Below are 12,912 nucleotides of genomic sequence, written 5' to 3'. Positions count from 1 at the left end.
CTGCATTGGATCACATGAAACTGATCAAAATGAGTTATTTCTTTGTGATCACTGACCGATGTTGTAATGTATAGCACCACTGATACATAGAACAAGCAGAACTACTTCCCTTTTTAAAAAATGTATTTAATTGTAAATGTTAAAAGAAACAACAAGATAATATTAGCTGCTACATTCAATATTGACCAATCTCATAAACCAGCGGTGTTAAATTAAATTAATCTGTAAGCAGCTCCATTCACCAAAACCATCCGTCTTCAATCCTACACAAGAAGGGACAGGCTGGGTTGGATTGACAGCCTGCTAGCTCCACAGCCTAGCAGAGGGGTGACAGCGAGAGTGACATAAAGATGAATAAGTCTTTTCTTGGTGGGAGAAGGGTGGAATGGAAAAAGGGAAGAATAGAGGGATGGGGTGAAACTCAAATACTGATTGCTTTTTGCCTTTTTGTGTCATGTGGTTGAGAGGTGGGGGCTTGGCTGTGTGGAGGCAAATTGATTGTAGTGGAGGAGGGAGAGGAAGAGGAGCAGAGGTACAAAGACGAGGGGGGTGATGGGCTATGTAGATTACTTTGCCCCCCTGAGCCACCTGACGTGTACAGGGCATGATAGATTTCCATTTGCCAAGCTCCATGTACGTGTGTGATTTTCATGTCCATGCAGAAGCCGTGGCCCATGAACATGTGACAGAGCTCCCAGTCACAAGAGGGGACAGGCTGGCAGTCCTAATCAAACAACTGCCAGCCTGAGGAGGAGGAATACAAAACAAATAGAAACACGCATAAGAACAGATACTTAGAGCAGGCAGATGTGGCACACACCTTCATTTCCATACCCACGGCTCTTTTATTCAGCCAGCGCCGGGTGTCATTAAAGGCAGATTTAGTACAAATTGGACCAAATTCCCACTGTCACTTTCAATGGTGGCAGCCACCATGCAGAGAGACAGAAAGAAGGAGAGACAGCGGGTGTGTGTGTGATTTAACATAAGGTTACTTTTGTGATGTAAAACACACACAACACTCTCTGCCTCTGCTTTGTCTCCAGTCTGCATTCCTTCACAAAAACTCAGTGTATCTTTACGTGTTTTCCTGCACGTGATGCAACAGTCATCACAAAAACATCCTGAAGTGCGATCCTCTGCCCCCCCCCCTTTCTTTTAGATTTTCTTCTGGCTGTGTGACTATGGGTTAATGGTGAGCAGGTAAATCAGCCAGGCGTGACGCTGGCCATCATCCCATTTCACCCAGGAATGACGCTATTTCCTTAAATAACCATATGTGTGTGTGTGAGAGAGAGAGAGAGAAAGAGAGAGAGAGAGAGAGAGAGGTGTGTGTTTGTATGTGGGGTCTGAGCTTCCTCAAGTTGGAACCCAGGGAGAAGGACAGACTTCTAACCTTCATTAATAATTGAAACACAAACACACACCTTGTCATATCACAAGATGATGAAAGGTTCTCCCATCAATCCTTTTCTATTTTGTTTTGATCTATTCTTTTCTTTGGGATCCACTTTTACCCCAAAACGTCCTGCTTTTTGGATAAACTAAACCAAGCAAATCTTTTATTACAAAGACCGTGAGATGTGGAATACCTCATGACTTTAACCGTACTTTGTTCTTTTGAGTTTGCTCTCTGCTCGGTTGTTTTGCTGCCTCTTTTTTTGTCTTCAACAATGTAAATAAATGACAAGATCCTGTTCAAAAACAGGAGAGAGGACAGGAGATGGAATGAAAAATGGTTGAAAAAAAGTTGAAGCATAGAGACAAGAGAATTGATATAAAAGTGAGGGAGACTGAAAGAAAGAGATAAGAGAGAACAGGGAGGATTAGAGACAACTGAGGAGGACAGACAGATGAAAGCAAGAATCAAATGATGAGGGAGAGGAAGAATGAAGATGACAGATGCAGACGCATAGGGACGGCAGGGGCACGAGCAGTGTAAACCTGGGGTAAATGAAGTGTGATTTCCACATGGGGTGACGCTATCTGGCGCCCTGTCTCTCTGGGTTAATGGGTGCTATCATAAAGCTGGGCCGCTTAGGTGGACACTGGGTCACGCACAAACATACCCACAAAGAGACATACCCACAAACACACACACACACACATCCAGGCGTGTGGTCAAGGTGAAATATGGGTCCTAATGGTTGTGTCCCATCGTTAAAAGGGCTTGGAGTTGATTTATCCGTCGTAAAACGGCTCGTGCAACTGTCACGCGGAGAAGAAGGGGGCAGCTGTGAACTCGAGGTCACAGGTTTGCATCCTAATCCCTGTAGGAAACACTTAGCTTTACGTTGACGGCATGCTTCTTCCTTTTATGCAGATTTATGGCAACCGAGTCTCTGCACAAGAGAAATACGGGTCGGAGAGACTGACGGGAAGCATGAGCTGAAGTGCAGCCCATGCAGCTCTATGAACCCGTAGGCATTGTTTTGTTGTTCTTCTTTTTTTCCATTTGTTTAACTCAAAAGTTTTGCACATCATCAGGCAACTTTTTCCACATGCACACATACACGAATACAATACTTTGGATTCAGTGGACTCAGTTTGAAGTTGAACACCTTCTCAGTAACTAGAAATACATGTAAGTCTTACCTGAGGCATATGGCAGCTAGCCTCTCTATTTCTGTCTCCATGTGTTCCTGTAGCTCTCCGGGCCTGAGCAGCACCTGGCAAATGGGACAGACTGGAGCCTGGCTGTCATACAGGGACATCTTCTTTTTACCTGGAGACAAAACAAAAACCAAAAGAAACTATTACAGAAAAACCAGTGGAGATAGGACAGACAAGAATTAGGCACCTGACCACTCCCTGTAAGTGAAAAAGTTTTTAACGTGGACCGGTCGAGTTGTCTTTGAGCTTTTTTCGTTTTAGTGCTATCCTTTCGAGTTGACAGAGATGGCTTTATGATAGAGGACCTAAAAACCGAAGTCGAAAAAATTCAGCAGATGAACTTAAGAATCCATTAACTAAATTTTTACTCTATAAAATCTCTAAAAAATCTCTAAAAAATTGAGTGCATGAGCTTCAGATTACTGTATTAAACACTTGCAAAAAGTGGACCACAGTGCTGCACAGTCTCTATTGTGTAATGTTGCTCTCAGGTCAAAGCAGGGGGTGGGGGAGGTGGGGGACTTAAAGAAGTGTCTACCGTGGATGAGATAATGCTGTATGGAGTCTGCCAACACTACCTCACTTCATTGTCCTTCATCAGCAGGGCAACAGGGTGGAGCCCACCTGTTGTGTGTTAGCATGTATGACATTGTGCATCTAGTGGTTTGTGTGGAGTGCGTGTGTGTGCGCTGCAAATTGTACTTCATGTACTCTTTGAGCCTTTGTGTACGTGTGCAACAGTGTAAGTCCCACCTCTCAAAGTTTACCTTTGGGTCTGTCTAAAAATAGCAGCTATTGAAATCATATCGGTGCTTAATGTTGGAGGACACTTCCTGATTGTATTCAGCCAATCAAACAGGCTTTTTTTAGTCCATGAACAAAAGGCCCCGCCTCAGCCAGGACATCCCGTTTAGACTCATTGTCACCAAGGCAACAAGAGGGACAGGTAGGTCAGACTCTCTCTCCGTCTTGTTTCTGGTGTTTTTCTCTGTTATACTCACGCAAACTTACAATTATGTACATGGATATGCAACTCTCTGGGGGACGTGTATCTCTGCTCATATATTGGTCTGCAAGAGGACTCATCAGGAGACGACTTGAAGGGAACACACACACACACCTTTCCTCTTCTAGTCTTTTCTCAGACTGTGTGTGTGTGCATACGAGCCTCTCATTGTTTTCCACTGCTGCTACACAGAGCAGTGGATATGTTCAGTGACTTTGAAAAATAGGTAATCGATTACCTCTTCTGTCTTTTTCTTTATCTACCTGATTTTTGTTTTTCACACTTTTCCCTCACACACAAATTTCTTTACCTTGATCAATTTCTAATTTGCTATCTCTTTCTTTTTTGGAGTCTTTCTTTCCTTCGTTCTTCCTTTCTTTCCTCCACGCGCCCCGAAGATATTTCCCCCTCTGCTTTTTCTCCATTCTCTTTACTCGACCCTCCCCACCGCCGCTGCACCCCTTTCTCCCCTTTATTGCTTTGACAAGATAATTTGAGTCACGCTGAAGTCAATGCCACCCAGCACCGCAAACAAAGAAAGATCCAATCCTTGTCTGCAGCCGTTGGGGCTTCCTCTATTCCACAGATAAACACACTCCTTGAGGTTCCTCACACAATCATATGTCTGTGTTTGCTTATTTTCTAGGCTTTTCTAATGTGAGAAACAGAAATTTTCATTTTGCATAGTCTAAATTTGTGTTTTTATTTTCAATGAGGCTATTTTCCTTTGAGCTGTGAAATATTCTGTATGAGTGAGACTTTCTCTATTGGTAGTTTCATGATAACAAATGGTTGTGACAACATCAACACAACCATGAATACAAGTAATGACTAAACTGTTAAAAGTTTTACAATATGTGAATTGATTCTGAATTAAACTTGTTTCCAAACTTGCACATTATACCAAGTTGATACTGGCTCTGACATGGAAGCAGGTGGAATCAGTGGCCAGATGCCACAAAGATTAGTAAAACAAAACTATTTTTAATTTGCAGCCACGAAAACATAAAAAGCAGCCTGCGGACATAAAATTTACAACAAAATATTTCAAAATTAAACCTTATCAAAGTGTGAAATGCAGTACCATGAATAATAATGTAGAATCCTGAAAAACTAAGAGGGAGCAGGTTTCCCTGCTACTGACACTGCTGCTTTGTTAGGACTTCTTAATGAGTGCTATGCACTGCAAAAGGACACCTTGTGGATATTTCAGAGATGGTACTAGCTGCGTTTGATGCTCTGGGCGCCTTGTACAGTCTCAAACAGGTGGCAACTCAAAAATTCTTTATTATCATTATGCCATCTGAGCTAATTGAATATCTGCCAGTCAAAACAAACTCAAAAGTGACCCAATTTGAACATTTTGTAGCGTTTATGACTCAGAAGAATGTGGTTCCATCAAAAAAAGGTGTCCAAAGTTCTGACTTATGAGCTTTGACTATTTCTTTAAAGTTTTCCCTTATTATTCCAACTCGTTTGCTGTCTCTCATTCTTTATCACTCCCACTTCCTTATTTCTTTCCTTTTTCCTCCTCTGTTTTTCCCTGTCTTTGTCCATTGTTCCCACAGGGAAGTGAGTGATAGGGAGATGTGAATGGACAGATAAATCCAGTGGCGGAGGAGAAGAAAAGGAAGAGAGGGGGTAAGGTGTTGATGTGATGCGATGTCACAGACCAGCTTGTCAGCCCCTTAAAGATGATTAATGTTGGGGTAAGACACACACACACCAACGTGCTCTGCTTTGGGCCTAGAAGTGCAAATACACACTCGCCCTGCAGTGCAACAAGGGAGCGTTTAATCTCAGGAATCACAGGGAAGGCACCAGCGTTAGAGAGGGTGGGGGAAGGTGGAGGATGTAGGTGAGAAGACGTCCGGACAATAACAAGGAAATAGGCCTGACAGGACTTTTTAGTGGTGAGATTCCTCAGTGAAATGTTGGTTGGCGGAGCCCAACGAGGGATGGATGGATGCATAGAGGGACGAGAGGAGAGAGGTGTGCATCTTACTGACAGGGATGATGGAATATAGGCCTGATCCCCCCTAATGTGCCAAGATGGATCATCTCATTTCACTTTCTCTGACTTCCTTTCTTTTCTCTTTTCCTCTCTCAATCCCTCCATTTGTCACCACTCTCTCCCTCCATCTCCTATTTCCCTTTTGCTTCTCCTTCCAGATCTCTTTCTCTCCTACTTCTCTATCCTTATTTCCCCTGTCACCACCTTTCACCACATTCCCTCCTTTTCATCTTTGTCACTTGATCCACTTAACGGTGTGCACTGTTTTTGTTCATGTCACAAAACAGTAAGTCACTCAGCTAACAGGCAGCGCATCCTCTGACTTTTCGTATCCTCATCTGATTTGTTTACCGATGGTCTTGACATAACAGTTGGGCTGGGCAAACTCAAGCATTAACCTCTAGGATTGAGAAATTAAGCCAATGTAGAAATCCAGCTCATTGAAAGGCTATTTGAGACTGGCTCTAAAAGTGAATCAGTGTACTTAGGTTGCCATGTTAAAATGTGTTGATTCAGCTATCCTATTTGTGGGGGGAAATTATAACAAACCTGGGCCAGTTCAGGACAAGAGAGGTCGGTACCAAGTCTCTGTGGTTAACAGATGAGGGAAATGTAAGTATTTGAGAATCAAACTGCCAGTCAAGCATTTTTCAATCAGTTTTCAATCAGTCTCAGCTCAGTTTGCCGTGTGTGCTAGTGTGAGCTCTCAGGCCAGGTATCGTACACACTGTGATACAGTAATAATGTGCTTCAAGTGTTACTGTGTGAAATTCGTGTCCAAATTGACATTCACATGGTCCTGAAAAGTTGTGCCAATCTCAAATAAGGCAGAAGAGAGGGCTGGGGCAAAGTCAAGTGTCTTCATCCGATCTCCAAAACCAGCTGTATTTTGACCAAAGAATGTTACTGACATTTCTTTCAAACCTCAGGAAGTTGTGTCATCTCATGAAAAAAGAAAGTATGATCTGTCTCCTTTACAATGATAAAACACAAACCAATTGTGACATCAAAATGGTTATGTCCATCTTCCATATACATGCCAATGGTCTAACTTAACCTAACTCAAGTTTCTGATATGCCATAGGATCAAATGTTAGTACAACTATCGGAACACTTCATGTTTTATTTATTGCGAGTTCCAAGTCATGTTTAATCAATGTTAAAATTAAATATGCCCTTGGCTAAGTGTTTATATCCTTAAATAATGAGTGGAGTCACGCAAACAAACACAACTAGACGGGCCATTAAGGACAGCAGATGGTGAGGAGGAGGAAGCTCGATCATACAAAAGAGTGGAGAGCAAAGAGAGTTACTTTTCCTTTTCCCTATCCCTTCTTCCATGCCTTTGCATTGTTTAACTTTCACCCTTGCTTTCAAACATCGATATATTCCTCCTTTTCTTTCTGCCTTCCAACCACAACATCCTTATTTTCTCCACTGACGGTGCCACTCTTTCTTCATTGCTTCCTATACAGTAGCACTTTCTGGTATTCCTTCCTCCCGTCCTTATATTCGCCAAAAGATATAAATGAACAATATAGGATCTTCTATAAAATCTATCTCTGATGTCCCTGACTTTGTAGCCAACGGCTGATAAAAACTGTAAAAAGTCAGTTTAATCCCTTTTAGGGAGCATCCTTCACCTTACCTAATTTCAAACCTTTTCTCTACTCTGTCTTTCAGTGTCTCTCTCCCCTCTCCCTCTGTTGCTTTTGCCCAGTTGAAGCGCAAATCAATAGATTGTAGATAGCGCATGCTCGCAGTCACAGACTACAATGGACTGAGGTAAAAGGCCACCTTCATAGAAGATAGGGATTGTCAGCTCAATACTTGCTCTCAATGGGGCCAGAGATAAAACACCATTTGGGGTGTCCTCATGGCTCAATGGGCTAAGAGTCTAAGCATGTGCTCGCAACACTGTGGGTCCAAACCACATTAATGGGTAGTACTGTGCGTCTTCTCTTCACTTTTATCCTGCCCAGCACTGCTGCCTCTAAGGAAATGGCTATACAGTACTGAGCAAAAGTCTTCAGAGGAATGAGTTTTTCTTTTTTTTGTGATAAGCCACTTAACACTGACCTATGAATGATGTAAACATAAAAAGGCATCTAACTCAAGGGTTAAACCAGTGTGTGTGTGTGTGTGTCCTCACATAACAGATATTTTAGCAAAGAAACCATTTTAAATTTCATCTTGAGGCATTCTGCTACTGGCCACTCGTTTCAAAGACATTACATTTCTTTAATTGCATCTCCAAAAAAATGCCTATGAAAACACAATTTGACAGATATATATTGTATTTCTGCACCAACAAGGTGATTCTCAAAGAGCTATGCCAAAAACGTGCCTCAACATAGTGTGCAGCGTGTCCTGGACTGAAAATCAGTAGCATCAGGTCTTATGGAGGGAAGAATCCTACCCAGAGCCCGGAACTCAACATTATTGAAGCAGTGTGGGATCATCTTTACAGAGAATGGAACAAAAGGCAGCCAACATCCAAAGAAGAGCTTTGAAATGTCCTTCAGGAAGCATGGAGAACTATTCCTGAAGACTACTTAAAGAAATTACAAGAAAGCTTTTTAAGAGGGTTCAGACTGTGTTTAAGAATAAAAATACCAAATATTGGATTCAAGATTGTTAAAAGTTTTACAAACTCTCTTTTTTCCTTATAACTCTATTTCCATTTATGTTTGCACATTTCAATAAATAAGCGCCTCCGTTTCCCATGCAACATAAAGAAATTAGGGGTGGCTTTCACTTTTGCTCGGTATTGTAGGTGTACACTGAAGTTTATATTAATAAATCTGGAATCAATTGGGATCAGAAAAGTATTCATGTAACACTTTCAGCCCATTGCTTTTATTGTGTTGCTTCCTCAGAAGAGGGAAGGAGCAACATTTACCGTGCAAAGAAAGAGCAGAAACTTGACCTTCCATGAACTTGATCATTTTCTTTTATATCTTTTCTTTTATATCTTCTGTAAAGTATTGAGTGGACTTGTAAATTATACACACAATCAGCTAATGAGTGCTGAGCATGTAAACTGGATTTAAGCACAACAACAAGAGTCAGATAAGAGGAGGGCCAGATTTATGGGCTGGCACACACACAGTGTGTTTGTGGGAGACACTCAGGTTCACACGCATTCTGCTGCAGACGCACTTGCAAAACACACAGGCACATTTCCCAAATGGAATTACAGTGTCCATATGTAGAGACTTTTTCTGTCCTTGAACAACTGTCTTCTCCCTATGTGCGCATACACACACACACACACACACTTCCATTCCCCCACCTTGCTGTTCCCCCTAAATTAGTTTTCTGACATGCATCAAGTGTTTATGCCTGCTACCCCTCTTTTCTCCTCCTCCTCCTCCTCCTCCTCCTTTTTCTCCCTCCCCTCCCTGCTCACCCAGCCGGTTAGCTATAACACCCGCCAACATTGGTAAACAAGGAAATCTCTCAGCCGCGGCCCGGCGCGTAACCGCATTACCGCGCCCGATAACCTCTTCAAATAATGTGCGATAAGGGGAATTTGATTTGATTCACGAAAGGGAAAGAGGGCCACTTCTGCTCCCCTTCCAATCTCTTCCTTTTCCTTTTCTTTATATCTCGTTCTTTCCCCTCTCTCCGCCGTCTTCTTCTTTTCACTTAGCCTGAGGGCCAGGCCTCCTCCTCCTCTTCCCGCCACATCCTCCCCTTCTCCAGGATGACACTGCCTCGTATCCGCAATCAAATAAATCCCGCCGAGGTGTCAGCCCTCATTTGGAATCTCCCCTGTCTTCTCACAGACCAACGCAAGGTGAGGTGAGAGGGTCCCCGTAAAGTCATCATCTCCATAATGGCAAATATGAGCCCTAAAGCCCAAAACCAGGGGCCGCATTAACACAAATGGTACCGGCAAGGTGTGTGTGTGCCTCCAAGTGAAGTGATATGGTTTTTTTCTTAAGTGAGCTGTGATCTAAGCAGGCTAGACACTGATCTCTGCCCATGTGTGTGTGTGTAAAATAGATGAGGCTGTGTGGCTCATTCTGAGGACATTGATGAAATGGAACGGGGGTCAGCTTCAGTTTGCCACCCGGGCTGCTTTGCGTTACTCTGTGCATGTGTGCGTTTCCTGTGTCTGTCAGACCTTGCGTGTGTGTGTGTTTGTGTGTGTTCGTGTATGCAGTCTCACTCCCTGACAGTGATGCATGGTGCTTTTAAATAGCACTCCTCCACGCCCTGCTCAAAACTCATCACCAGGCTCTTTCGCTATCCCTCCCTTGCTCCCTGGGGTTGTCACTTTTAGAAAAGCAAATGAAATGTCGGCTCAGCGGAGAGGAGGGATGAAGAGATGGTCGGATTGAGGGATAGAGGGGGAAAGGTGTGTTTGCCTGTGAATGTGTGTGTGTGTTAGTGTGGCTCTGTTTACTATCAGTTTAAGTCAAGAGACTAGAATAATTCTGTGCCCGAACGAGGCGAAGAGTGAGTAATATGTAAAATGGAAGATGTATTTTTTTTACATGGACAGGACATTTATTCCACTTAGCGTATGCAGAACACTCTGTCACAGGGATAAGGTTTGTGATCAGTAAACAGAATTTTCAGGATTACAAAAAAAAACTACAAAAAATAGTGATTAAAAAAAACAGGTGAATGAATTTTGGACAGTTTAGAAAAGAAAAACCAGAACATCAACACATAATAAATCATCAGCTGACTGGTTTTGAACATACACTGATAAATGGTCATCTGAAGATCCACTTGTGTATGTGTGAGTGTGTGTGTGTCAGCGTGTGTAATGTGGCTTGTTCTCTTGGGACCATGCGCCATGTGCATATCTGCCTCAAAGGAAGCAGTATGATGCTGGTGAGGTTATCTCAAACTACTGACAGCTGTTTATTCAATCAATCACCATGTCAGTGCATTAAGTGTGTGTGTGTCACAGACACAGTGGTGAAGGGGATAGAAGTAAATTAATGGAGCATTAGCAAAGCACTGACCCACAGCAGGGCCACGGTCAGAAGCTACAGGCCGGAAGTCTGTTCAAGACCCCTAACAAGTGTAAAACTGTACAATTCAAACCACCGTCTACTGCCAGTGTGCCAGTAAATGAAAGGTGGTTAAACTGCCTACAACAAGCTTTGAATGGAAGGTTTTCCATAATATCATGATGATTTCTTGTACCATATTTGCTCTCTTCATGACAGGAAAGCATTGGCATGGGTTTCTGGAGTGCTTACTGCAACAATTTTGTCATATTTGATCTGCACTTTCTTTTCTATAACAACTGCATCCTGAAAACACAAATCTGCTTTAACCTCTGTAGACCAGCTATACCTCTTTGCTTTGTATACTCCAGGCAATCTGTTTAAGAATGTTTTTGACCAAGAGCACCAAACGAAGGGTTACAATTAGAAGGAGTCCAGTTCCAGGCCTGTTTTAGGTTAAACCTCAACATTAATTTAAGTGGGACTCCTATTTGAGGGTTAGTGGTGAGTATCCGTGTGCTGTAACTGCGGGGGGGCTGCGGGGTTGTTTTTCCTCCTCTGTGACCTTATGTGGTTGATGTTAATAGTTGATAAGCAAGCATTGCAGAATGCTGTTTCTTATTATCTTACTGTTGCTGTTTACTATTTGAGCAGCCAATGCGTCACATAGTAGTAGGATAACTGTGGCAGTATGAAAGTTCCTCGGACATTGGAGATTGTCAAGTGAGGGCTACCGTGTGTTGAAGACTACCATGTGTGGGTGTGTCACATGCTGCAGCTTGGTCAAGCTGCACGTTGGGAATGAGAATGCTTTGGATGTTGCACTATGACATGTCTGATCCATCTGGGAGTAGAGCGCTTTTATGATTAAGACACATGGAAGGAAGACATTTTAGCCTCCTCTCACCTGAGCCCCGTCTCTACTGACTGACTCTTCCATTTCTCCGTCCTCAGCAGTACGGAGGAGGAGGTGGGATACCTAACACGGAGAGAGGTGTGTGGGCGTGAGGCCTGTCGGCACTCATTTCAATCCCAAAGGAGTCTAATCACGACAGGAACATGCCGTGTCAGTGGGCGAACAGGGACATCAGCAAGTCTGAAATAGACACCCTGAGTCAGCCTCAGTCAGTGTGTCAGTGTGTCTATGTGTGTGTGTTTGGGGCTTCTTTGCTCAGTAATGCTAATCAGAATACTTTCATCACACATTTGAAATGACAGCGTATGATGTTCCTGATTAAATGCTGTAAACTGCATTGTTTTTGCTGTACAAAAGTTCAAAGTGTACTACTGTACGTACAAACTGAACAAAAACTATGTATTCATATATCAGATAGAAGCCTTGAGCTCCAGTTCTTGCATCAGCACTAATTTTTCTACACTTCAAACCTTGTAAAAGGTGTCCAGACACACACAAGGATTTTTACTACACGTTACTCCTCTGTCAATCACTTATCTGTCTCATTTATTCATCTTTTTTCTTCCCTTCTTTCTTCCCCACTCCTTTAATTCCTCTGTTTCTCTCTTGCAGCTTCTCTTTATCTCTCTCCCTACTGCTTTCATATGGTCTAGCAGCTGAATTAATTACCAAAGCCAATTAACGCTAGATTGGCTGATGTTTTAACTAATTAGCTTTAATGAGGGTGCCGTGGCTGCCTGCACCGTGTTAATTGAATCCTAACAGTGAGGGAGGCAGCATGTGGAGGCAGGACAGGAGTGATGGAGGGATGGATAGAGCATGTGCACACTTACACACAAGTTGTTAGTGATAATATTCAGAGCGCAACGCAGTACCACCCACCCTGTTGTTGCCACTGGTTTATCATTAACACTACTGGCCTTTTGTGTAAGACACCCACACTTAAAGAAAAATAGAACAAAGAGAATGCAGAGAATCCGGGCAAGAGTTTGTCTTAGCTGACTATGTTTTGTTAATACAACTCATATCCTCCCCGTGTAGCTCCTGGTTGTTCCTCGTTGTATGAGCAAAAACTGCAAAAACTGCAAAAACGTGTCTGGCAAAGAGAAGCAGCAGATTAGTATCTTAGATTAATGTGATGCTGTCCTCTTAGCGATGGATTACCTGCTGCATACCTGAACTCTATTCTCGTCTGCCTCAAGATAGCAGGATCACAGGAGATAAATGTGAATCCAAATACATGTAAATTTGAAAACTCTTATGGATAAATCTAAATTCCACTTTATGTCTCTCAGAAAGAGGTTTGACTGGGTTCATGCAGTGCCATAGTTTCTGCAAAGAAAATTAATTGCTCATTTCAAAAAGCACACATTAAATCAACCCTGTTAAT

The 12,912-nt window shown here is 42.7% G+C and overlaps 1 protein-coding gene across 7 annotated transcripts in view; it reads right to left on the bottom strand.

The window, feature by feature from the left end:
• Positions 1 to 12,912, bottom strand: part of rnf220a (ring finger protein 220a) — a 157,194-nt gene that overhangs the window by 33,565 nt on the left and 110,717 nt on the right. For all 7 annotated transcript variants that reach the window (XM_072364645.1, XM_072364644.1, XM_072364648.1 and 4 more), the window contains exon 3: positions 2,596 to 2,725. In XM_072364645.1, coding sequence (XP_072220746.1) covers positions 2,596 to 2,725 — 130 coding nt within the window. The remainder of the gene's footprint in view (positions 1 to 2,595; positions 2,726 to 12,912) is intronic.

Source organism: Leuresthes tenuis, unplaced genomic scaffold (assembly GCF_036924035.1).
Source record: "Leuresthes tenuis unplaced genomic scaffold, fLeuTen1.0.hap1 SCAF_14, whole genome shotgun sequence".
Taxonomy (NCBI): Eukaryota; Metazoa; Chordata; class Actinopteri; order Atheriniformes; family Atherinopsidae; genus Leuresthes; species Leuresthes tenuis.
Note: the sequence above shows the minus strand (reverse complement) of the source record. Positions and strands in the feature narration are given on the sequence as shown.